The sequence below is a fragment of the Macrotis lagotis genome, chromosome 8 (genome assembly GCF_037893015.1).
Source record: "Macrotis lagotis isolate mMagLag1 chromosome 8, bilby.v1.9.chrom.fasta, whole genome shotgun sequence".
Taxonomy (NCBI): domain Eukaryota; kingdom Metazoa; phylum Chordata; class Mammalia; order Peramelemorphia; family Peramelidae; genus Macrotis; species Macrotis lagotis.
The window spans coordinates 136,401,327-136,428,991 of record NC_133665.1 but is presented as its reverse complement, the minus strand read 5'-3'; the positions used below and the strand labels follow the sequence as shown (position 1 = coordinate 136,428,991).

General features: G+C 44.7%; 1 protein-coding gene across 1 annotated transcript in view; it reads left to right on the top strand.

Annotated features, from left to right (window-relative positions):
• The window catches only part of CHST13 (carbohydrate sulfotransferase 13), a 55,560-nt gene extending 30,300 nt beyond the window's left edge, over nt 1–25,260 (top strand). Inside the window, exons 2-3 of the mRNA XM_074198446.1 lie at nt 18,399–18,481; nt 24,316–25,260. Of these exons, the coding sequence (XP_074054547.1) occupies nt 18,399–18,481; nt 24,316–25,164 (932 nt within the window). The 3' untranslated portion in view covers nt 25,165–25,260. The remainder of the gene's footprint in view (nt 1–18,398; nt 18,482–24,315) is intronic.
• The last annotated feature ends 2,405 nt before the right edge of the window (nt 25,261–27,665 follow it).

The following is a 27,665-nucleotide window of genomic DNA, read 5'->3' as shown; positions in this document are numbered from 1 at the left end:
GAGAACCACGCACACAATCCCTGACCCCAATCCGTTTCTGAACATGGACAGACTCACACATGATTGAATGATCTTGTTTAAATCCTGGCTCTTTCACTTACTCGTGTGACCTTGGACAAGTCACTCCATCAAAGGAATGTGTTTGACTGAGCCTTTGGTGAATTTGAAGCCCAGCCCTGTATCTTTTACATCTACCATCCCAGCTGTTGCTAACAAATAATTTCAGCCTTGGGTTCAGTTTTAAGAGTGAGACCTTGAATTGAAAATGACTTGGAAGCATCATTTTTTCCCCATCATCTCAGACCAGCTCCCTGGCGTCTCTTGGCCACAGCCCTGATCCTTGGTCTGGCTGGACACCAGCACACAGATGGGCTTACCAGCTTCTCCAAAAAGGGAGAAACCAGCTGGCCTAATGCGGTACAATTTGATCCAATCCAGTGGCAAATTCTCAAACATTTATTAAAAGTCTACTGTGAGCCCAGCCCCATGCTAAGTGCTGAGAGGGAAAATACAAAGTTTAAGACAATCCCTGCCCTTGGAGCTCATGGTGTGTTAGGGGAGATCATTCTCAAAAAGACAACTGGAAGAGACTATTTCAGAAAGTGCATGAGAGAGTAGCAATGGAGTATAGGAGCTGCATGTAGAATCCCCCGCTGAATCAAGAAGCCCCAGATTCAAATCTTGCCTCTGACACGTTCTGGCTGTGGGACGCTGGGATAGTCACTCAGCTCTTCTGTGTCTTGGGCTCGAGGACTGACTATGAGAGTAAAGCAGGAGCCAATCTTCTGTGGAGACCACAGCCCTAACTTCTAAGGGAACTCCCTATGGGACGGTTGAAAAAAATTAGCTTATTAGAGAAGCAGAGGACAAAATGACCTGTAAAGGGGCGAGACGATCCAGGAAGGCTTCTTGAAGGGGGAGACAGGCTTTCGAGGATGAGTAGGAGCCCAACAGATGAAGAAGGGAGAGGGGACATTCAAGGTAAAGAAATCTGAGTGGTTAAAGGCAAGGAGGCAGATAGAGAGAATGTTCAAAGGACAGAATTCTGTTTGGCTGTTCCCTATAAGGTAGAATGACATGAGATGAGGCTGGAAAAGTAGGCTAGTGTCATATTGAGAAGCCCTGAAGGCCAGGCTAAGGAGTCTGAATTTTACTCAGAAGGCAGGAGCGGGGTTCTGATGGTCTCGGAGCAGGGAGGAATTAGACATACACAGGAGGAAGGCTTGCCTAACAGCATGTGAAGGAAGTTTTGGGGGGGCAAGAGTGTACACCTGGGACAGCATGTTAGGAAGCCCCAGACCCAAAGCTCCCTTCCCAAAAAGGTCAGCTCTGGAAACCTAGGACCCAGATTTCATTCCTGTCTTTTCTTCTCATCTTGTCTGTGTGGGAAGGGTCCCACAGACTTGAGATGGGAGACTTGGGCATTATTCCTATTTTCTAACTAAATCATCCTTAGCAAATCACTTGCCCTCTATGAAAAATGGGGCTATTTGCACCCTTTATCTCTAGTCACATTGTGAAGGTCAAGGGGGTTAATAGTTTAGCAATGCTTTGTAAATGTTATGGTCCTAAAAAATTCCAGCACTGGACCCATGAAATTTGGGATTTAGAGTCAGAGGCCCTGGGTCTGCTACTTATCGCCTCCTGGGTCAAGTTTCCACATCAGTAAAAAGAGTGTCTTATTCTCAATGGCTTCCAGCCCACAGTCTATGATCCTTATCCAGACCTTTCTTTTTCCCAGTCACTCTTTTGCCTGGGGTTCAGGTCTCTGCTCTCCTCTGAGATTTTGGACTTTACAGGATAAAGTCCAAACTCCCTGATCTGGCTGGCAACACATTACATCTCCAGCCTTCTCTCTCACACAGTCCTGGATTACGTGAGCCATTTATGCTATCTAGGCTCTTTCCTTCCCTCAACCCCAACAAAGATAAGGCTCTTACTTGCCCCTGAGGCTTGACTTGGTCTTATCAAAAAGTCATACAGCAAAGGCTCACAAATTCCAGAGATTCAAGTGAAAAAATAAAGGCTGGGCCAGATTGTAGCACTGTGGAAGTTAGCTGTGATAGAAACAAGTCTTATAGATGAGGAAACTGCGGGTTCAGAGAAGTGAAGATGACCTGTCCAAGGTGACAGAACTTTGTAGAGGAGGTAGATTTTCATTTTGTCCTTGAAGGATGAATAAGTATTGGATAGGGGGAGAAGGCGGAGGGAAGGCATGGCAGAGGAAGACTGGGAGAGATATACTGTTGTTATAAAGGACAAGTTAAGGTTTTCCTCCATAAAAAATAATATTTCATTGAAATATTAAATAGGAATTTAAATACCTTTTTATAACACATTTTGTTAATGTCTGCTGAAAAACTTTTGACAGTAGGATAAAGCTAACTTGTCATTCAATGGTCTAATCTCTTCAGCTCTGTCCACTCCTAGTGGTGCCCTTCCTTCAATGCCTTTAAGTTTTAGTTTTACAATCATACTCCCCAGACTCCAAAGTCTTTGGTTTCCTGGAAGTTGCCTGGCACATCATGAGAATAACACCACTGGATTGCTGGTTGGCATCATTTATGGTCAGAACTACGATGATATTTGAACATCTTTGAACTTCCAACTTTAATACTTGATTAATGGAGACATTCTTGACAAATGCTTTTTCTCTGGTCCATAAAATTAGTCTATCGACAAATGAATTAACTTTACCCTACTGTCAAAAGTTCGTCACCTGACAATACCATACTACCAAAACACCTTGGTGATATGAGAAAGACCTGACTCTAAAAGGTCAAGGTCTCCCATTGATCCTCAATCATCCTGATATTACTATGTCAGACCACTGAATTCACATGGGATAATGAGAATGGCATCTTTGCCCAATGCCCTTTCACTTTAATTAATCTTATCTTATATGCAAGTCATGATATCACTTTCATGATGCCATGGTCTTCTTCAAGATTGAAGGACAACTACCACATTGTCAACCCATTAAAAAAGATTTAAATGGTTGATTTTCTTTGAAAAGTGCATAAATATTAGTAGGTGAATTATAACTTTGGTTGACTTTCTTTGAAAAAGGCATAAATATTAGTCAGTGAATTATAATTTTGCCACTCATGATTAGGTAAAAGTAGAAGGGGATATGTGTCTTTCCTGATGCCCTGTTATCTTTCTCCTCTCTGTCTCCTTTCCTTTAACTCTCTACCTGGGAGGGATCTCAGAAAGACTCCTTAGTTGGGCTAAGGGGCTTCTCTGATTAGGCTATCTAAGAATTCATTTCTTACCAATTCATTTCAACACCTGTTGGATAATGGTCTGTTAAGGCAAAAGTCATATGTACTAGTGATACATCAATGGAGAGAAGCAAATCCTCTCCTCGGGGACCTTGGAGATACTTCATTTTCTAATCTACATGGCGTGTATTTGAAAGGTAAAAGGAAATTTCACTCCAAAGTTCTGGGTTTCTAGGGAAAATATGAAAAGGGAGAGGAGGATGCAACTGACCTGAACCTTTATGGAAAAGTTATCTAATAGGAATGAGGGCAGGAGTGTCTCAGCTAAAGAAACTGAAGATGCTTGGCCCAGAGAGAAAGAGTCATGTCTAGGAGAGATATTTGTCTTTCCATGGTCCCAGAAGGCAGAACCAGGGGAAAGGAAATAAGCCACAAAAAGAGCATTGACTGGCTGGAGTCAGAATCCCTGGATTCACATCTTATCTCTGATGGTTACTGCCTGTGAGAGCTTTAGGCAGGTGAGTTAACAGCCTCGGCTTCAGGTTTCTTATCTGTAAAATGGGATTTGACTCCCTGACCTCTTGGTTTCCTTCAGTTTGGGAACATTTAGACTTAATACAAATTAAAATTTGTAATGATTTGAGCTCTCCCTGCCACAGGGAGTGCGGGTCCTTTCTCCCTGGATGAGTACTACCAAGTATATTTAACAAGAAATCTTTTTTTGATAAATAGTATTTTATTTTTCCCAATTACATGTAAAGATATTTTTTGACATTCATTTTTTATAAGATTTTGAGGACCACATTTTTTCTCCCTTCCTCTCTCCCTCCATTCTTTCCAATACCCCTCCCCAAGATGGCAAGCAATCTGATAGAGGTTATACATGTTATAGCAAGCATTCTTTTAGGGAATTAGAGTTGGTTAGGGATTGAACTGGTTCACCCAAGGTTCTTTTTACCTCTGAAATGATTTCAGACATGGATGGAGGAGGGGGGAGGAGAAAACCGGATGAGGTCCAGGAATAGCTGTTAGTCTGGCTTGGCTGGAATACATGCAGTGTGACTCCTCAGACCTTCTGCAGATTCCATTAGCCCTCTCTGCTCCTGGTGCACAGCCCTCCCCAGTGGGGGAGGCGCTTCCATCCTGCTGTAGCAGCTCATCAAAAAAGCTACCTGCTATGGCAATCCCCCCTTCTCCTAGATCAGCTCTGTAATGGTCCTGAATGTCTCCCAGGTATGTCACAGCTATGAGAACAATCTCTACCCATCCATATGACTTTCCTTATACTCACCCAAAGTTTCCTGTGAGTAATGTTACCATCAGCTCTGTGCTTTGGTTTATCACCTTTTTTTTTTTTACTTTATTTACTAAGCACTTTATAGGCTCAAAGATTTAGAACCAGGAAGGAATCTCAAAGAACTTTGATCCAGCTCTCTTCATTTTATAGATAGTACACTGAGACTGAAAGGGTTACATAGCTCTAAGTTTCTGAGGTAGAATTTGAACTCAGGTCTTTCTAACCCCAATGCTACCTCTCTATCCCCTAGGTCACCTAACTACCTGAAATCATAGAGTCCTGGAATGTCAGAACTAAAGAAGGCCTTCCTATTCACATATGACAGTATCAGTCCATGAATTGGAGTAAGGTTCTGTGAAAGGACACTGTCCTATAGTAAGAAGTCCTGGGGTCCAGTCCCAGGTTTGCTGTATGACCTTGAATATGCATGGCCTTGACCATGCATGACCTTGACCATGTATGACTTTGACCATGTATAACCTTGCCCATTCCTGGATATGTTTCCTACTCTGTAAAATGAGAGAATTGAATTAGATGATCTCCCAGGGCTGTTCCAGCTCTGATATTCTGTGATCTCAGTATCTTTCCTAGTCTAACGTTCTCTATCCTAAAATTGCTTCCAGTTCTGACATTCTGTGTTCTAAGGACCCTCCCAGCTCTGACATTCTATGTTCCAAGGTTCCTTCCTGTTCTGACATTCTATGTTCTAAGGACCCTCCCAGTTTTAACATTTTATGTTCTGAGTACCCCTCCAGCTCTGACATTTTAGGTTCTAAGAACCCTCTCAGCTCTGACATTTTAGATTGTGAGGACCCTTCCAGCTCTGACATTCTATGTTCCAAGGTTCCTTCCTGTTCTGATGTTCTATGTTCTATGGACCCCTCCCAGTTTTGACATTTTATGTTCTGAGGACCCTTCCAACTCTGACATTTTAGGTTCTAAGGACCCTTTCAGCTCTGACATTCTGTGTTACAAGGTTCCTTACTGCTCTGACATTTTATGACTCTAAACCCCTTCTGCCTCTAACAATCTATGTCCTAAGATCCTTTCCAACTTCAATAATTCTCTATCCGTAGGTTCCATTCAGCTTTATTTGAGATTTTTCTTCTGGGTATTTCTTGACTTTGGTGAAAGGATGGCCCCTCTGCCATCTTGAAGCACATGGCTGCTAAGTATTTCCAAATGTTGCTCTGTTCTATAATTGCCCTGAGCAAAGCCTGTAGTTCACGGAACCACTAGTTTAACCCCCTTGCTTGATGAATGTTTTTGTATTGAGTAAGCCTTCCCAGTTGAATTCTGGGCTTGCTGGTTTCCTATTGCACCCCTCTCTTTCATGAAGGCTCACATTTCACCCTGTTCACATGTGCATTCTAGCCTGTGGTCTTGCTTTTGGGGACCATTCTTTTCTTTATGCTGTCTTGTCACCCGGTAAATTATATGTAACTGTATTTTAGGTCTGATGCTTCAGTTAAATATCAAGGGAAAAGCGACCAAATGGGTTATTTAAGTGGCACATAATGATGCCCACCTCAGCAAGGGTGGGGACCCTGTACTGGGGTTTAGAGGCTATTGCAGGGGGTTACAATTATAGTCTTAGAATAAGGAGGACCTTAGAGGTCTCCTATTCTGATCCTTTCATGTTACAGATGTGCAAATTAGATGGGGAGATGTTTTCTTTAAGGCCACATAAGTTGTAGGGAACAAAAAAAAAGGGGATTCAGACCCTCATACTTCGATTTCAAGTCCTGGGCTTTTTCTACTCCCCTGTAATACCTCCAATTAGTCCTGGACATATTCAGATGATGGACTTATTATTTATTTATTCTTTCATTCATTCATTTATTCTATATTCTTGCTGCATAAAACATTCATCTGGCTTTCTGGTTTTCTTCTGCAGTGTCTGGAAGTTCATCCGTGAGCTGTGAATTCTCCATCTTCCACACAAATCTCATTACTGTACTTTAGAAACATGCAGAGAATATGTGCGAGTATCTGTAGTCATGTGTGACATACCTCCATCTGACACCTAACCAGATCTCTTTTTGTTTTCCTGATGAATGGTCTTCCAACCCCATCTATTGCTGGAAGGTTCTGATTGTTAGATGGTTCTGCCTTCTCTTGAGCAGGAAGTTGCTAGTTCTGGAGACTGGAGAAATATTGAACAAGTTGGCTTCCTCTTCAAATATTAGGCTTCAGATATTGGATGGCAGCTATCACCTTGCCATGAGACTCCTCTCAATCATCTGGCATTTATTAATGTGAGGCTAAGAATTTGGGAGACAAAAAGTCGCTACTCAAGAATTTCACAGGCTAATGAAGGACACAATATTTTTTTTTTTAGGTTTTTGCAAGGCAAACGGGGTTAAGGGGGTTAAGTGGCTTGCCCAAGGCCACACAGCTAGGTCATTATTAAGTGTCTGAGACCAGATTTGAACCCAGGTACTCCTGACTCCAGGGCTGGTGCTTTATCCACTGCGCCACCTAGCTGCCCCTGAGGACACAATATTTAAACAACTATTAACAAGCTATACATAAGATAAACTGGGAATACTCAACAGAAATAAGGCACTCATGTTAAGGAGAATCAAGAAAGTCTTCTGGCAGAACATGGGGCTTTAGATGTTGGAAGGAAACCAGGGCCAGCTAGGTGACTGGAGCACAGGATTTGGTATCAGGAAAAAACATCTTCCTGAGTTCAAATCTGGCCTCAGACACATACTACCTGTGTGATCCTGGGCAAGTCATTTAACCCTTTTTTGCCTCAGTTCTTTACCTGTAAAATAAGACTGGAGAAGGAAATGGCAAATTACTCCAGTGTCTCGGTCAAAAAGATCCAAATAGGGTCACAAAGAGTCAGACATGAGTAAACAACAAGGAAGCCAGGCAGCGTATTAGAGGAGAGAGTGTTCCGAGCATGGTGGCTAGGCAATGAAAAGCTCTCGAGTCAAGAGATGGGCACAGTACCTAGTATCATTGGATTAAACAGTGTGGGGGAGGGAAGCAATGAAAAGGGGGCAGATGATGAATATGCTTACACCTACAGACAGAGGATCTTATTCTTGATCCTGGAGTAACAGGTTCAAGTTGATCAAGACTGAAGTTGATGAATATAGAGGTGACATGTTTTGGGGAACTTTAGGAGGATCAGCTTGATACATGGAGGATGGGTTGGAGTGAGAAAAATGAGTCAGGGAGACAAATCAAGGAGTTTTGCAATAGTCTTTTTTAATTAATATTTTAATTGTTTTCCAATTATATACAATAGTAGTTTCTAACTATCATTTTTTGTAAGGTTTTGAATTTTATAATTTTCCCTCCCCCATCCCCCATAGAAGGCAGTCTGATAATCTTTTTTTGTTTGTTTGTTTTTTTGCAAGGCAATGGGGTTAAGTGCCTTGCCCAAGGCCACACAGCTAGGTAATTATTAAGTGTCTGAGGCCAAATTTGAACTCAGGTATTCCTGACTCCAGGGCCGGTGCTCTATCCACTGTACCACCTAGCTGTCCCCAGTCCAATAATCTTTACTTTGTTTGCATGCTATACATTGAAATTGAATGTGTTGAGAGAGAAATCATATCTTTGAGCAGAAAATAAAATATTAGAGATAGAAAATTATATAATACATGACAATTTTTTAAAAAATTGAAGTAATAGACTTTGGTCTCTGTTTAAAGTTCTTTCTTTTGTTTAAAGTTTAAACTTTGTTTAAAGTTCTTCCACAGTTTTTTCCTCTGGACATAGATGGTATTCTTTATTGCAGATACTCCAAAATTGTCCCTGATTGTTGCACTGATGGAATGAGCAAGTCCATTAAGGTTGATCATCAACCCCATGTTGCTTTAGGGTATACAGTGTTCTTCTGGTTCTGCTCATCTCACTCAACATCAATTCATTCAAGTCTTTCCAGGTTTCTCTGAAATCCCATCCCACTTGGTTTCTAATAGAACAATGTGTTCCATAACATACATATACCACCGTTTGTTCAAACATTCCCCAATTGATGGACATTCACTTAATTTCCAATTCTTTGCCACCACAAACAGGGCTTGCAATAGTCTTCTTGTACCTAAGTGGACACTATTCCCTATGTTTTGGGTGTTTTGGGTGCCCTGGCCATCTTATTCACCCTCTTCCAAATGCCCTCCAGTTTGTCATCCAAGGTAATACCCAAGGTGAGCAGCTTATCTCCAATCTCTCAAGAAAGATGGGATACTATGAATTTAATTAAAGGATAAAAGAACACAAGAGAAATCTCTATGCACTGGAGGCCCCTCGAATGGTAGATGGTAAATGCTATGAGTTCAGAAAAAAGAAACATCACAGTGATTAGACAAGTCAAGGAAAGCTATACAGATGAAATGGAACTTGGGCTGAGCCTTGAAGAGTGGTAGGATTGGAGTGGATTAAAGTCCTACTTGGTGTATTACAAATTTAAATGCAATTTGGAATTACAAAGCTTCTCAGGGCCCTGAGAAGAAACTGTCGATAAAGTCTTCAACCCTGTCTTCATACCACGAAAACTGTTTTCCAGAAAGTGAAGCCACTTGTCTATTTAACAGTCTACATAAACATGGTTGCCAGCAGCTGTAAGCCATAAGAGTTCAAATTCATCCATATTACTCATATTTTATAGGAATGACTCCCTATCCCTTATTTCACTGAATCATAACTGATGAGGTAGGAGGGACCTGAGAGGCCATCTAATCCAACCCCTTCATTTACAGATGGGGAAGCTAAGGACTTACCCAAGGTCACACAGAGGCAAGATTTTCATCCCCATCCTCTGCCTGGATAGTTGATATTCTTTCTCCACTTCCCTACTCAGACTATCCAAGACGTCTCCTCATCTAGCATCTTATTTGTACCTCAGAACAACAGAGAGAAGGTCAGGTAGAGTTGGTCCTCAGACCCTTCCCCTTGGCAGGACGGCTTTCTCAGGTCTCCTTGACAGGGCAGGGTTAGGTGCTTGGAGAGATTTCTGAAGACTCGGGATTCAAACCAGAGTTGAAGTTGAACAGTGAAGAGACTTATTTATGGTGAATCCAAAAGGGCTCATCAGTAGTAGATCAGGAGCTCAAAAGGAACCAATATTATGACGTGGCAGCCTCTAGAACTACTACTATGTAGGCTAAATGAATAGAAACCTAGATACAGAAAGAGGGAGGTGATAGTCCCGCTGTTTACTGCTCCAGTCAGACCCCACACTTGAAGCTCTGGGTCTGCTTCTGGGCTTTCACACCTTATTTTATTTTTTCATTGTCTTTTTCCTCTTAAAGTTAATATTGTTGCCCTTTATTTCTCACATGAATCATCTCACCAAAATTCTAGAGTCCTCCCTTATAACAAACTATATTTCAAGCTCCTTGTGGCCAGATACTAGTCCTTCTTCCCTTTATGTCCCATAACATAAAATTAAACACTTCATAGACATTCATTAAAAAGAATTATGTAGAAGGAATTATACATGATACTGGATGAAAATGTTCTAGCCTTCTGTCTCTAGGATATCAAAGATGGTGGATGTCTCAGGACATTTCTCTCTGGGTCCTGTGGTTCAAGTTCAATATTAGCCACACTCCAGGATCAGTGTTGTGCTACACTCCAGGGTGGAAAGGGGGGTAGTACAAAAGGGAATATCTGTGTTCTCAGCCAAGCTCTACAAGGTGACTCACTTTCTGCCTTTGGACAGGCTGTATCCTGATGCTGGTTCTGAATCTGTTTCCTCTTCTGTAATATGAAAGAGTTGAACAAGAAGATCACTGAAGTCCCTTCTATCATTTCTAAAAATTGAGATTCTAAAGCCCTTTCACCTCTTACAACTATGCTTTAGAGTCTCTTCTAGCCTTAAGAATCTAGGTGAGAGGGGTGGCTAGGTGGTGCAGTGGATAAAGCACCGGCCTTGGAGTCAGGAGCACCTGCGTTCAAATCCCGTCTCAGACACTTAATAATTACCTAGCTGTGTGGCCTTGGACAAGCCACTTAACCCCATTTGCCTTGCAAAAACCTAAAAAAAAGAATCTAGGTGAGAGGTCCCTTCCTAAACTAATACTAGAACATCCCTCCTAGCTCAAACAGACCAAATGCACACATCTCTCAGCTCTTAGTTTTAAAGTGATAAGATCTTTTGGACTTCCTAGGTGCTTAGATCCCTCCCAGATCTAACAATCTAGGTTAGACTCTTTTCAGTTCTAACATTCTTGGTTTCTATGCTTTAGGAAACCAAAAGAAGGTCAGAAAATTTCTTTGTGGACAATGGATTTTCAATGGGATGGTATCAAGGTATAAGAACCAAATGAGCCCATGTCCACTATAGGCTTAGACCTGCCAAGTAGCCAGGATCTTTGTGCTAGCCAGCCACGGTCCTTTTTTCCCTGGCAGAGTTGTTCATCTCTGATTCTTCTTTTCCTAGACTCTGAGCAGATATCATGATATCCCTCCCACTTTTGTAATGGCAACTTCACCTTGGCTTTTCCTATAGTGAATGAAAGCCCAGATTTCTTTATACATTGGTTATATTGTAGTCTCCTGGATAGGGTCCTGGGAGCCTCTCCTCAAGTCTCTTAATAGTATCTGGAATGTTCTTCATCTCAAGAACACATCCAATAACCATCTCAGAGAGATTTGGAGGAGAATGTATTCAGATGTAACCAGGGGCTGTTTGGTGCCATCAATTTCTCGCATTCTTTTTCTCCCCTCTCCCCAACACATACTACCCTAATCTGACTGCAAAAAAGTCCTTGGGTCATTGATTTTTGGAGCTGGAAGAGATCATCAAGTCCAACCCTCTCATATTATGGATAAAGAAACTGAACCTCAGAGACTTAAACTGGTCTAAAAATAAAGATCCAAACCCATACCCTTAGTAACAAATCCAGTGCCCATTCAGGAGGCAGAAGAAAGCATTGAAGACAGACCAGCTGTTTTCTGTTTTGGCTGAAAAAGCAGTGTCCCAGATAGCTCCACACTGGTTCAGATGAGTCTTTATGTTCACAAAGGAACCTCCTACTCCCCCACAGGAGACAGTAACGTTCTGTTGTCTGGGAATTCCTGGCAGGAGAATCAGAACTGGTCTTTGCTGTCAGAGGACAGCCAGATCCTCTTCGACCTGCCTCTGCAAACCCTTGCAGCTGCCACAGGCCTCAGGAAGCTCCAAGAAGACCAGGCAGCAAAGCAGCATGGCCTGGGCCCAAGCCACTGGTGGACAGCCAACATCTCTGACGTAGGAGTCAAGTGACTTCTCTAGGTCTTTTGTCTCTTCTGTGGAACTCCTCAACCTGCCATTCAAGGCCCATCTGAATGGAAGGAGTTCCTTAAATCTTATAACATTAGAGGCACTGAGGAACTTACATGGAACAACTGGTCCAACTTCTTCATTTTACAGATGCAGACACTGAGGACCAGAGAGAGATTAAAGTGACCCACCTTTTAATGGCAGAATAGTCCCTGTCTTCCCAAGTCGATACCAGTACTCCCCCTACAATACCAGTAGTCTCCCTACTCTTCTCTCTTCTTTTTTGTCAGAAGTTGATCTTTGTCCTTGATCATTTTTATCTAAAAATTGAGGTGATAGAATTGCTATTTAAATCAAGGCCATGCTAATTAGCAGATTGAAGGTTTTCAAGAAATAATTTCATGGCTTTGAATGCCACTGTGTTCCATAGTCAACCTCTGGTTGCTTTGTTCCCTGATAACTAGGATTCTTGGCTCAGTCCAGAATCTTTGTCCACTGCACCATGCTGTTTTCTTGCTTCTCTCCTTTTGTCCCTGCCTCATGCTTTAGTTCCTGGACTACCTTCCCAGGAAACTGTGCCTACCATGATTTCTTCTTCCTTAGGAATCTTAAAACTTTTATTCTCATTTTGGTCTTAAATAACATTCAGGGGCAGCTATGTGGTGCAGTGGCTAGAGCACCGGCCTTGGAGTCAGGAGTACCTGAATTCAAATCCCGTCTCAGACACTTAATAATTACCTAGCTGTGTGGCCTTGGGCAAGCCACCTAACCCCATTTGCCTTGCAAAAACCTAATGAATGAATGAATGAATAACATTCAGCTTCAACCATTGCCTGATCATCTCATAAGTATGGATCTCCTTAGGCCAATGAGATGAAACAATCCACCAAAGCAGAAGCAGGGTTTTTGGTCTTCCTCTGGCATAAGGGTGAACCTACAAAAAGTATTCAATAAATGTGTAGTGAATGGAAGTGTGTATTAAGGGAGGTGGATAACCATAAACATTAACAAATGACTGAAAAGGAATTTTCTAAAAACTGACCATGGACCAAGCACTGTGTGGAGTGCTGAGAAACACAAAACAGACCTTGCCCTCAGGGACCTTACATTCCAGGAGGGGAAGGCTATACATAAAAGGAGCTAGATGTGAAAAAAAACAAGTGAGGAGATAGAAAGGAACTAAGGCTTTGGTTTAGGAATGTCTAGGAAGGATGGAGGGGGTGAGGCTATCAGAACCAGAGCCATTCTGGTTCTTGGAGGAAGAGAAACCTTGCTCCCCTCTTTGTATATGAAGGTCCCATCTAACCATAAAGTTGGATGATTTTTTGGATGAAGGGAAGCCTTGAATGCCAAGAGGAGTCCCACAGAGAAGATAAAGGCCCAGAGGAAACTCATAGAGCTGGATGAAAACTTAAGAGATCATGTCTCATCCAACCTTGTCCTTTTCCTGGAGAAGGGAAGTAAGGCACTTCCTGCCAGACAATAAATAGCAGGATGGTTTTCAAAGACAGCTCTCCACTGATTGTGAATCTTGTCTTCTTTCTGCTTTACCACAATGACTCTTAAAATGACAGGAGCAGAAGGAGCACATCTTCCTTTTTTTAACCTCACTCTTCCTCTTCCTCTACCCCGTGACTTCCCCGCAGAGGTTCCTCTCCTCACCCACCCCCAGTCTTCTCACACTCACACACACATAGAAGTTGTCATGAATAACTAAGAAATTAAATCTCAGAGCAGAGGCCAAAAGCAATAATATTGGCTCACAATACGAGCTAGCAGATTAAAGCAGGAAGTAGCTTCAGAGCCCCTCTCTCCCATAGGTACTTAGTGACAAGGCTGAAATTCAAACCCAGGATCTTTCTTTTCCATCTCTAAAGTATTTGACCTACTCGATCCTCACAATCCCTCTGAAATAGGCAGGATGGAGACTATTTTACCCATTTTATACATAGAGAAATTGAGGCCATTTAGCGGAGGACCTGCCCATCAGTGGCAGAGTCAGGTCTGACGACTCGGGGCTAAACATCCGGGCTGGTTCTCTTTGCCACCACATCTCAAAGAGCTGTAACCCACACCCTCACCCTGACCAAGCTGGTGTCTCCTCTCCTTATCCTCCCCAACCCAGAGAACTCTGCATGTGTCAGTAAACATTTCCTGTCACTGGTGTTTTGTTTTTTTTTAAAATGCTTCCTCAGTCCACCACTACTCTCCTTTAAGCTCAACCACATCCCTGCTGAGGATCCAATTCTCTGTTCCAGCCTGGATTTTATGTTTGTTTTAGGAGAAACACATAGACACTTGTCTCCTCAGTCTCTGTTTGGTTGGCTGCTCCCCCTGCCCAGAAGCCACACTCTGCCAGCCCATCCCCAGATGGAAGGTGGAGGCCGCAGGAGTGAGTGCAGGTCTGAAGGGTAGAGCCTGGGGGAGGAAATGTGGACACCAATCAAATGCACTTTGATTTGGGGAGATTCCTGGGGACATTCCAGGATTTGGGGGCTGAAAAGAAGCCAAGAGATCATTTAATCCAACCACCTGTTTTATGAATTCTCCCCTCCCCCAAGTAGCACCTTGAGGGTAGAGACTGTAATTTTTGTCTTTGTAGCTTTACAGGGGAAAAGATGGAGACAGAGATAGAGATGGGGCACAGAAAATGATGGAGACAGAGACAGGGACAAAGGAGGGGAAGGAGAAGAAGGAAAGGGAAGGGAGAGAGGGACAGGATCTATCATATACTTAGCACTGGCTCTGAAGACAAAGGACATAGGTTCAAATCTTGTCTTTGACAATTAATAATCATGAGATTTCCCTGGATCTTACTTTTATACATCTGTGAAAACAAAAGGGTTAGAGATAGCATTTGAAGCTCCCTTTAGTTGTAGATCTATATTGCTACGTTATTGTTTGGTCATTTCAGTCATGTTCAGTTCTTCATGACCCCATTTGGGGTTTTCTGGCTAAAGATATTGGAGTGGTTTGCTCTTCCCTCTCCATCTCATTTTACAGGTGAGGAAACTGATGCTTCAGAGTTAAATGATTTATTCAGGGTGACATATCTAGTAAGTGTCCAAGGCTGGATTTGAACTCGGGTCTTCCTGACTCCAGGTCTTGCACTATATTCATTTGTACCACCTGGCTGCCCTTACAAATATGTAGTAAACAATAAATTCTTGTTGCATTGAATTGAATATGGATGATAGATCCAAAGGGCGACAACCAAAGTTTCTCAGCAAATCCTCAGAGAGATGATAGCAAGGAGCTATATGATGGGAAGCAATCACATATGGAAGAAGTAGTGGAGAAAAGAAATGGAAAATATGGTCTATGGGATCTTGGATAAATCCTGTCATCTCTTTAATGAGTAGATTGGAATCGGATCTAACTGATCTCTAGAATCTCTTCTGGCTCCTAATCCCTGGAGCCTGGGATCAGATGAGGTCTCCCTTATGCTGGTCTGACTCCTTTGCTCATTCTCATTCTTCCCAGTTGCCCATGTGCCTCAGAGTGCCAGGTCCATCATTGTTAAAGAAGATATGATGTATTCTCTGCTCCCTCAGAAACCCTACAAAATCCTCTCTACTCTCTTCCCATCTCTCCCTTGGACCCTTCCCAGTCCTCTCATCTCCCCCACGCCATCCTTTCTCTTTTCACATTTCAAGTGTTCAACAGAAATGGGTACTTGAAGCTGTGTCCATCAAAGCCTCTTGACTCACTGCCCTGTCCTGTATCTAAGCCTGCTTCTTAGTTTGCGTAGGAGCATAGATTTGGGTGGGAAGGCACAGCAAAGATCATCTAGGCCAAAATTAAATGATTTGATTCAGATAATGTCTTTCTTCATTATGTCCTTAATAGTTAATTTGGGTATTTATAATAGTCAAAATGATTATTCACTCAAAGTCCTTTTTTTAACAAATTTTCAAATTACACGTAAAAAGTTTCCAACATTCATTTTTTATTAGATTTTTTATTCCACATTTTTCTCCCTCCCTCCTTTCCCTCCCCTTGACAGCGAGTAATCTGATATATAGGTTATACATGTACAACTATGTTAAACATTTCCATATTAATTATATTGTGAAAGAAGAATCAGAACAAAAAGGGAAAAAACATGAGAAGGAAAAACAACAAAACAAATTTTTAAAAGTGAGAATAATGTGCTTTGATCTGCATTCAGACTCCAGGGTTCTTTCTTTGGATATGGATCACATTTTCCAATACAAGTTTTTCAGAATTGTCTCAAAAGTCATTTTTAAAACAATATTGTTGTTACAGTGAGTATTGTTTTCTTGGCTCTACTCATTTTGCTCTTTATTATTTCGTGCAAGTCTTTCTGTGTTTTTCTAAGTTCACCGAGTTCAACATTTCTTATAGCCCTGTAGTATCCACAGAAAGAACAGACACCAGTATGTGTAGAATAATTTTACACACACACACACACACACACACACACACACACACACACACACACAGCTATTTGTGTCTAATGGTAACCATCTCTAGGGTGGCAGGGAAGAAAGAAAAGAAATTTACATATTAATTTTATTAGCTATTCAAATGGAATAACAAGCTGTACATAATAGATTTTAGTTTCTTGTGTAATCATCTTTTTCATTGTGCTATGTTATGGAAATGCTTGTTTTATTTCATTAGTTAAAAAAAGATTAAATGACTTGGTCAAGGTCACAGAGTAAGTATCAGAACTTACCCCTCTGACTTCAGAACTTTTCCCCTGTTCCAAGATGACTCAGGGAAGGGGCCATCTGCATCCTCAGATGAAGTTTGGAGCCTCTAAGTTTTGAGGTGCTGGGGGGTAAGGGGAAGAAGCCAGGAGGTAGATGGGGAAAGTAGCCCCACATTTGGCCTTCTCATCCCTTTGTCCTAATGGGGTTATCATCTTTTGGGCCCTCTAAAAGACAGGTCTGTGTTTGGCATCAGGCTGAGTCCCTTCTCTCGGGCCAGGGGAAAATGATTTACTACCCAAGAATTGACTGGGTTGGCTGCTTTTTGGTCAGGCAGGCACCCCATAGGAGCATGGGGCCAGGGCTGGCATGTCTGCTACTTTCCCCGCTCTGCTCCATGGCTGAGAGTGGGTCTGCATTTCTTCCTTGATAGCCTTTCTTTGGTAGGTTTCCACCTCACAAGGAGATGGCCAAGAAACTAAGTCTGGAAAAATCACCCGTTCCCTGGAAAGCCAGTCTTCCAGCCAAGGAATACCACATGCCGGACAGCCCTGCAGCTGGGTGGTGCCTGTCCTGGAGGGGACTCCTCCCCACTCATTGAATGTTGGGGCTGGAAGGGACCCTTAAAGAGCAGCTAATCCGATCTTCTTATTTTACAGAGTGGGAAACTGAGGCCCATGAAATGGAAATGACCTAGTCAAAGTCACTCAATGAGCTACTAGAAACCAGCTTTTGTTTCTGATTTCAGTCTTCTCTACAACTGAGACTCCAAATAACCCTCAGTTTCTTTTTTCAAAGCCTGAGATACATTTGGAATGAATAAAGAGAATTATAACATCCTTAAATGGTTTGGGTTTTTTTTAGCACTTTATGTGTTTCAAAACAGTCACATACATAAAGCAGAGCTGATGCTTTGAAATAATAATAACTCATATTTATGAATCACTTTAAAGATTTCAAAGCACTTGACTCCCAATAACCCTATAGGAGAGGTCATGGTTTGCCTCTTTTGGCTTGCCTTTAGGTTTGCCCTTGGAACACTCTGGCTGAAAGCCCCAAAGAGTTTCTTCCCTTCCTCTTCCTCTTCCTTCCTCTTTCTCCCAGGACCTTTCAGTTCCTCACATTCCAGGTGGTCTCCCTTCACAGCCTCCACAGCAGCAGCCCCAGCCAAGGGCCTCTCCTGCTCAGGGTGGACACCAGATGGGGAGGGAAGAGGAACTACTTTTGTCACATATATGTATACATATATATATATATATATATATATATGTATTTTTACATATATACTACCATAATTATAACATATATATATTATATTGGCTTCATGTGTTTGTTTGTGTATGTGTATATATGTGTGTGTGTGTGTGTGTGTGTGTGAAATTTCTGAGCCCTACTTTATACTCTTTCACACAGGTAAAATATCAAATAGTTTTCCCATTTGTCTCAGTTTCTTCTCATCAGTGAGACAGACAGGGAAGGAGCTACCATCTCCATCAGCACTGAGTCCATGATCAATGAGATTCTGTCCTTGCTTCAGGGAAAGGGTCTTGCTGAAGGTCTCACAGCATCTTAGTAGCATGTTAAACTAAAAATCCAAATTTCCCAATTTTGTATCCTGTATACCTTCTACTCTACAACTCTCTCTCTCTCTCTCTCTCTCTCTCTCTCTCTCTCTCTCTCTCTCTCTCTCTCCTCCTGTCCCTTTCTTCTTTCCTCCCTCCCTCTCTTTCCCTCTTCTTTCCCTTCTTTCCTCCTCTCTACCTCCTTCCTTCTTTGGAATCTCTTTCTCCTTTCACCCCTTCTCTCCCTTTCACTCCTATTCTTTCTCCCTCCTCATCCCTTCCTGTTTCTCCCTCCTCCTCTGCCTTCTTCTTCTTCCTTCTTCCTCACTCCTCCTTCTCCCCAGCCTCAGCTGTATCAGACTGACCCTCCAGAGGATAACATGTTCTTTCTCCTCATTTCCTCACCAGTTGCTGAGGACAGGATCTTGGGCTCCAGCTGGTTTGGCAAGACGGGGAGGAGTCCGCTTCAAGCACTTTACGACAGTGACCAAGTGAGTGAGGTCTGGGGCCTGCCATGAAGGTTCATTTGGGGGGGAGGGGCGGCTAGGTGGTGCAGTGGATAGAGCACTGGCCCTGGAGTCAGGAGGATCCGAGTTCAAATCCAGCCTCAGACACTTAATCATTACCTAGCTGTGTGGCCTTGGGCAAGCCACTTAACCCCATTTGTCTTGCAGAAAAAAAAAAAACCAAAACCTAAAAAAATAAATAAATACATAAATAAATACATAAACCAAAAGCTGCCTCCAAAGCATTACTGGAGGGGCTTTCACCAACCTGATTCATCCTTTTACTCAAAATAAATTCTCTCACTACCTGTCACAGTGCCAGAAATTCCCCCATTAGAAATTTAAAACATTTAATCTTTATAGGCCTCCAATGGTATTTTGTATATATTCGTGGGAAAGAAAAGCATCATAAAACTGTAGCATGGATTAGCTGACCACCAGGCTGAAACTAAGGATACTGAGGAATGGGAGAGGGAATTGGAAGGGGAATGCAAAGCAAACTCCCCTCCCTCCATCATGCTGCTAAGACGTCCCTACTGCTGCTACTTTCATTCAGGTGCTGCTGAATCTTAGGCCTAAGAGAAAATCTGATGTCTTGACCACAAGGGAAATCAATCCATCAATCAGTCAAATTTTTAGAAGTACCTGCCATGCACCCCATGTTGTGCTAGGAACCATGAATGCAAAACAGCCCCTTCCCCCCAGGACCTCAGATTCTAATAGGAGACAAGTTCATACATCAGTATATACAGAATCAACACCTACTAGTTGTGGAAGAAGGCACTGTGCTGGGAGGGAGGATCAAGATAGGTTTCATGTAGAACTTGGTGCCTGAACTGTGTCTTGAAGAGAAGGATCTGATAAAGGAAAGTGAGGAGGGAAGGCATTCCAGGTATTAGGGATGCCAATGCCAAGGAGGAGAAAGAAGATGGAGAAGTGGCAAAAAGGGCAGTTTGAGAAGAGCAAACTTGGAGCCAGGGGGTGAGGAACTTTAAAATATAGAAGTTTTTGTTTGATACATGATAAAGGCAATAGGGAGCCACAGGAACTTAATCAGTAGGGGAGTGACATGGTTAGATCCACCCTTTGATAGCTGGGTGGATGAATGGTGGCAGCAAATAGACAGTCATTATGATAGTCAAGATGAGAGGTCATGAGGATCTGAACTAAGATGGGAGCTGGATGAGTAGAGAGAAGTAGTCACATATGACAGATGTGGATGTAGAATGACAAGATTTAGAAACCAATTGAATTAGCGGGGTGAGGAAGAGTGAGGACTGGAGAATAATGTCAAGGTTATGAACCTGGGAGACTGGAAGAACAATGGTATCTATAGCAGAAATAGGGATGTTTGGAAGTGGGGTGGGTTTGAAGAGAATGAAAATTATGTTTTGAACATGGTGAATTTGAGTTGTCTCTGGGACACCCCATTTCAAAAGTCTAATTAAGTAGGCTGGGAGGTAACAATGAAGTTCAGGAGGAAGACTAGAGCTAGATCTATAGTCTGGTGAGTCATTCATATAGAGATGACCATCAAAGCCATGAAAGATGAAGAGAGAACATGGAGAAGACAGAGCTTGGGCCCATATCCAGACTTAGGGGGCATGAAGTAGACAATGAGCCAGCAAAGGAGATGGCAGAAAAAGCAGACCAACAAGTGGGATCCAGGAAAGAGAACCAAGAAAGAATAAAATGACAAAAACCTCAGAAAGGACAGCGTATCCAGGAGGAGGGGGTGGCCGCCAGTTCACATGCAATAGGGATTTCAGGGATGATGTAGAATGAGAAAAGATTATCCATCTTCACAATTAAGAGATAGCTGGCCATTTGGGAGAGAACATCTCACCAAGTAATGAAGTCAGATACCAGACTGCCAAGAGTAGTTGAATAAGAAAAAGAAAAGATAGGTGAAGGCTGTCAGGAGCTTTGTCTAGGCTGATAAATGGAAGGGAGGTGTGGGATGGTAGCTTCAGAGGATGGCAGCATCTAGAAAAGGGCTATTGGTTTCGTTTTGTTTTGAGAGAGGAGACAAAGGTATGTTTGAAGGTAGAAGAGAAGGAACTAGTAGAAAAGGAAGAGACTGAAATTAGAGGGGAGTGGGGAAGTGATGTCAATCTGCTGCAGAAGCCAGTGGTGGGGATGGGGTGGGAATGGGATCAGGGTAGGGGTGCAGGCATTGGCCTTGGCAAGGAGAAAGGGATTAAAGGGGAGAGAAGGGGATGACATCAAGGCATGAAGGGAAACCAGGCATGATGGTATGAGTAATTCCTTAGTTCAATCCACAGCCCCAACAATGCAGAAGAGCACAGATAACAAGCCCCTTCAGGTCAGGGGCTGCCTCATTTTTCTTTGTTGAACCACCAGCACCTTCCATGGTGTCTGGTGCAGAATATAATGTTTAATAAATGCTTAATAATAGTTGATTGTTGATCCATCCATGGCATACTAAAGGTAAGACCTTTGCTTAGGAAGTCTGTCTCCCAGTTAGGGGTAGCCACACATGGAAAACTTGGGCCCTCCATTCTGCCAAGTATCCTTTCCTTTTTCAGCCTCCTGGTAGGGAATTAGAGTGAGGGTGTGGCTTGCCCAGCCTTCCTCCCCAATAACTGGGAACAGCTGATTCTATCCCTTAATACCTCTGCCAAATGATGGGGTAACAATAGTCATTCACTCTATAAGTCTTCTCTTCTCCATACTAAACAGTCAACCTTTGCAGTTTGCAAGGCAATGGGATTAAGTGACTTGACCAAGGTCAAACAGCTAGATAATTAAGTGTTTGAATTCAGATTGGAACCCGGGTCCTCCTGACTCCAGGGCCGGTGCTCTAGCCACTGCATTACCTAGCTGCCCCTGCCAACATTTTTTTTCAGGTTACCTTCATACAATATGATCCCTGCAATAATCCTGGTCATCCTCCTTTGGCTCCTGGTTCTCCCTTTTTTCCCCTGATGAATTTGCACTGTACTTCCCTTAACATGATCAACAGTCCAATCAAAAATGACCTCCTCGTATGCCCCATCTTGGTGCTTTTGCAGAGATTGTTGGAGGTGGGGTGGGAGTGGGTGCTAGAATACAACCCCCCCTTTCCCTCCACCTCTCAGAATACTTAGCTTCCTTCAACATACTGATCTATATGAAGCCTTTCCTATTCTGTCCACTTGCTAGAATACCACTCACTTTTATTATTGTCTCCCCAGATAAGTGGTCCACTCACTCTTAATGATCACTACATCTTCCCCATAGGCATACACCCAACCACATTTTTTTAACAGATTTTTTTAAAAAGTTCCTAACTCAGAAAAACTGACTCAGACAGTTGCTGTGGTTGAGAATCTTTTTGCATGAGATTCAGGAAACTTTGAACCTACAGTTCCTATTATAGCTTGAACCTGGCCCCAGTGAATATGGAGATGTATAAGGAAGAGAAGAGGATTTCACAGCATGGGACAGTTGGGGTCCAAGGCCTGAGACTGCCAAGTTGGCATTCCCCAGATAGCTCCTGGCCCACGTGGCGAGGTGAGGTCAGACTGAACTGGGCAGGGCTCCAGGCAGGAAGCTGTCCATCGAGGAGGTGCACAGTGCCCCACTGGGCTGTTTTTTTTTTCCTTTTAAAGGTTAGGACCCTTGACTACGGATACAGTGGCCTGTTTTTCTTGAGCTCCAAAGCTAGAAGAAAATGGGTCTCTAGTCTGAAATCCCTCTCCTGTGCCTAAAGCTTATGAACTATAGACAGCTGATTCCCTTCTCTGGCAAAGGAAGAGCCCCTTCTAGCCACCAGCAGTACCTCATTAATGAGACCCCGCTGAGCTAGCCTTTACAGTTGGACAAATCAGATCAAATAGAAAATTCAGAAAAAAATGTATTAGTCTGCAATTTTTTTTTTTAGAATAACTGTTTTGAACCAAAGAAATATACCTCTATTGGGAAATCACTAAACAAATCAAATTATCTGAATGTGATGGAATGTTGCTGTACTCTAAGAAATGATGAAAGGAACTGGGAAGATCTCTGTGAATGGATGCAGAATGAAGGGAGCAGAACCAGGAGAACAGTTTCACAACCTTGAAAGGATCAAGAATTCTAATCATTAACAGACTGCAATCCCAGAGAAGGAAGGATAAGGTCTACTAGAAAACAATGCATTGAAAATACATTTCTGGGGGGTGAGTAGGTGGCACGGTGGATAGAGCACCGGCCCTGGAGTCAGGAGGACCTGAGTTCAAATTCTGCCCCAGACACTTAATAATTACCTAGCTGTGTGGCCTTGGGCAAACCACGCAACCCCACTGCTTTGCAAAAAAAAACTAAAAAAATGCATTTCTAGAAAGGACCCATATTGGAACTGGCTTTGCTTGATGATGAATATTTGTTACAAAGGTTTATTTATTGGCATATTTTGTTTAGTTAAGGGGGCAAGTTGAGTAACATTTTTGAAGTAAACATTTTATTTAGGCTTTTTCACATAATTATAACTTTCCAACATTTACATCACCTCAGTTGAGTACTTCCTCCCTTGTAACAAAGGAGTACAGCCGAGCAAAAGCAAACCCATGCACTGGGCACATTCCTCCCTGGGCAGCCGCCCTGGCTGCCCGTCAGTCACGAAGCCGAGATAGGCCCCACCAGAGATCTGCTCTCTCTCGTGAAACTCTTCCCCTGGTTCTGTGGGCTCCTTCCGTCCGGACTCCCCAAGTTTCTCCCAGCGCCTCTCGGTCATTTCTGGTACTGCCGGAAGGTCCACGACCTCCATCTCCATCATTCCCCAACCGGCCTCAGCGCCTGTTTGGGTACCGACTTCCAAAGTGCCACCGTGACCCAGACCGTGAACCACCAAGCAGTGAATCAAGAGACGATTAAAACGAGCGCATCAAGCCTCAGATAAACACTAAATCAGATTCATAAACACACGTCGCCTTGGCGACGCGTCAGTGCAATTAACAAGCACGAAACTGACAAATGATGACGCAGCCTCCCGCCCCTTCCCTCCCCCCGGCGCGTCGCAGCCCTCCCTCGCAGCACCCCGACACATCGCAGCCCTCCCTCGCAGCACCCCGACACGACTCACCCCTCCCTCGCCGCCCCCCGACACTGCTCACACCTCACCCCTCCCTCTCCGCCCCCGACACATCGCACCCCTCCCTCTCCGCCCCCGACACATCGCACCCCTCCCTCTCCGCCCCCGACACATCGCACCCCTCCCTCTCCGCCCCCCGACACGGCTCACCCCTCTTCCTCTCCGCCCCCGACACATCGCACCCCTCCCTCGCAGCACCCCGACACGACTCACCCCTCCCTCGCCGCCCCCCGACACTGCTCACCCCTCCCTCTCCGCCCCCGACACATCGCACCCCTCCCTCGCCGCCCCCGACACGGCTCACCTCTCCCTCTCCGCCCCCCGACACGGCTCACCCCTCCCTCGCCGCCCCCGACACATCGCACCCCTCCCTCGCCGCCCCCGACACGGCTCACCTCTCCCTCTCCGCCCCCCGACACGGCTCACCCCTCCCTCGCCGCCCCCGACACGGCTCACCCCTCTCCCTCCCCGCCCCCCGACACATCGCACCCCTCCCTCTCCGCCCCCGACACGGCTCACCCCTCCCTCTCCGCCCCCGACACTGCTCACCCCTCCCTCTCCGCCCCCCGACACGGCTCACCCCTCTCCCTCTCCGCCCCCGACACGGCTCACCCCTCTCCCTCTCCGCCCCCGACACATCGCACCCCTCTCCCTCCCCGCCCCCCCCTCCCTCTCCGACACGGCACATCTCACCCCTCCCTCGCCGCCCCCGACACGGCTCACCCCTCTCCCTCTCCGCCCCCAGCTGCAGGGCTCCCCGCTGCACCGCGCGCACCAGGGGCGGCGGGAGCTGCTGAGCCGCGTGTGCAGCCGCTACACCCGCAAGCGGCGGCTGCTGAGCCCCGAGGACCTGCGCCACCTGGTGGTGGACGACGAGCACGGCGTGCTGTACTGCTACGTGCCCAAGGTGGCCTGCACTAACTGGAAGCGGGTGATGATGGTGCTGACGGGCGGCGGCAAGTACCGCGACCCGCTGGAGATCGCGGCCCACGAGGCCCACGTGCCGGCCAACCTGCGGACGCTGGCCGACTTCAGCCCGGCCGAGATCAACCGGCGGCTGCGCGCCTACCTCAAGTTCCTGTTCGTGCGGGAGCCGCTGGAGCGCCTGGTGTCGGCCTACCGCAACAAGTTCACGCGCAGCTACAACACGGCCTTCCACCGGCGCTACGGCACCAAGATCATCCGGCGCCACCGGCGGCGGCCCAGCCCCGAGGCGCTGGCGCGGGGCCACGACGTGCGCTTCCACGAGTTCCTCTCCTACCTGACGGACCCGCGCACGCGCCAGGAGGAGCCCTTCAACGAGCACTGGGAGCGGGCACACGCGCTGTGCCACCCCTGCCTGGTGCACTACGACGTGGTGGGCAAGTACGAGACGCTGCAGGAGGACGCGGCCTACGTGCTGGGCCTCATCGGCGCGCAGCAGGCCGGCCTGCGCTTCCCGGCCCCGCCGCGGGCCCCGCGTGCCGGCCGCGGCGAGGCGGCGCGCTTCTTCCAGGGCGTCAGCCCGGGCCACCAGCGCAGACTCTTTAACTTATACAAGATGGACTACCTCCTCTTCAATTACTCGGTGCCCGCCTACCTGCAGCTCCGCTGAGGCCCGGAGCCCGGCCCGGGAGCCCGGCCGCGAGGAGCGCGGCCGGCTGCCCCGGCCTTCCGGGGGCTGCCCCGGCCCTCCGGGGGCTGCCCTGACTCTTTTTAAAACAAAAGTAAATTTATTTCTTTACCATCCGACTTTGTGGCATTTCTTCCGTCTGCCAAGCGCTTGCCCTTGCCATGGGGGGGGGGGGCTAAACCGGGGCAACAAGGTGTGCTTGCATGTGCGTGGCAGGCGCGCCTTGTACATGCACGCACAGTAAACCCGAAGCGCTGATGAGAAAGGAGAAGCTCTATCCACAGGGGCACATAGATCACAGAGGAAAGGGATGATCAAGGATAGCTGTCTACCTATATGTATACATGTATGCCTCATGACTAGAGCATGTACACAAATGGTCGCACATGTGTGTGTATGTGTAATGGAAGACGTAAATACAGTCATAATCTAGAATAGTGGAGATTTAATCTCAGAGGAAGAGAACCCGGGAGGGACAGCCAGAGGAGGGAGGTCCTGCAGAAGCTGAGGAGGTGGAAGGAAGAAGACCACCATTCCAGGCCTAGGGAGTAGCCACTTCAAAGGCATAGAGTCTGGAGAGACGGGCTGCCCAGTCAAAGAATGACGTAGATAACAGAATATGTGGAGGGAAGTAAGGTGTCAGAGGAGTGAAGAGGTCAGAAGGAGATGAGTGATGAAGAGCCCTTTCTGTTTCATCCTGAGGCTCCTGGAGAAGAGCGGTGGGGGGAAGAGGGACCAGGGAGGGTGGCATGGTCAGTGCTGTGATTTAATAAGGTCCATTTGACAGCTCAATGGAAGACAGAACTTCATTTCATCATACTTATCTATGACCAGGGTAGGTAGGCCACACTGTCCCTAAGCAGCACTGTTAAAGGGTGGAGGATGGAGGTTCCCTTTCTTCAGTGGGGAGAAACATGACAAACAATCGTGTACCTACAAGGATATGTGTGCTTGTGTGCATATTTATATATGGTGTGATGTATATAGAGTATGTATATATACACACATACATAAATATATACACTATATATATATATATATATATATATATATATATGTATATAGTTTCCAGTCCCAAGGCAGTATTTCAATTCCTAAGAAACTTGGTTCAACAATCACCAAGGTCAGCTGAACCTCAAACTCCCCTAGAAGAATGGAACAGAAATTTTGATGACAGGAGGATGGCAGATCTGAAGGGTGGGAACATCACCTAGCATTGAAATGTGGATCCAGATTTAAATTCCAAATCTGCCATTAGCTCCTTGTCTGCAAAATGAGATTAGTCTAGATCAGAGGTGTCTGCTAGTCACAAATAGCCTCAACCACCACCACATTCCACATTAAAATTTAATTGGAAAATGTTAAAACAAGTAAAAATGCAGTACAACATAATGTTAATTTGTGGGTTTTCTAGCACCCACCCCCACCAAGGATCCCTTTCTATTTCAATTTGACTCTCCAGGATCTGATGCAGTAAGGTCCCTTCTAGATTTATGATCCTATGGCTGGTGAAAAGGCAGATGGCACCTCTTTCATCCTCTCTGTTTCTCCATTGTCACCCAGTGGTGTTAACCAGGACTAATCTTAATTGCCCTTTCTATGCCTGTTCCCACTTTTATAAAATGGTGATAATCCCAGCCCTATTTGACTTGAAGGGTAGGAGGAAGATTCCATGAGATGAAAAATGTGAAAGAACTTTGGAAAGAATGTTAAATGCAGCACACATGTGGATTATTTGCTTATGTAGTGTTTCCAGACTTGTGGCAACAACTGGAGGACTTGAATTCACAGAAATAGAGGAAATCACTCAGTTCTGGTTGGATCCATCAAGATCTGGCTGGCAAAATGGGCAAAGCCACACATCTGAGTTCATCCATTAATAATAGCTTGCATTTGTTTAATGCTTTTAAAGTCTTTTTTTCAATGTGTTTTCTACATCTTTGACCTCAATTTATCTGTAAGTGATCTCAGGGATATATGGCATATGCTATCATCCCTATTGGATAGACAAGCTGTGTCCTTGGCATGTTTGTCAAAAGATATGTCCAACATCACAGAACAGAGTCAAATCTCTCATTGCCTTGGCCTAATCGGCTCCCAGCAAGGTGTATCTTCCTTTAATCTGAGGATTTTTGTTTTTCCCCCTTCTGAGATCCTTGAGCAAAGATGACGAAATGGAGATGTGCTACCTAGATGCCTCCAGGTACCCAAGTAGGTAATAGGACCCTGTTCAGTTCTAGGGGAGCTGAGGTTCAGCTGACATTCAAGTTTCTGTGGGACCAAAATACTTCCATGGGGCTGGAAGCTCGAGACCTTTCCCTCAAAGTAGGTCTCTGGTTAAGACTTGTATTTATGAGAAAAATCTTTGTTTAATCAGTACCTCTTTTAGCTTTAGAGAGATGGAATGAAATTTCTTTTTTCCTCTAATCCATCTGAAATTTATCTTGATGTATGGTGTGAGATGTCTGTCTAAACCTATTTTC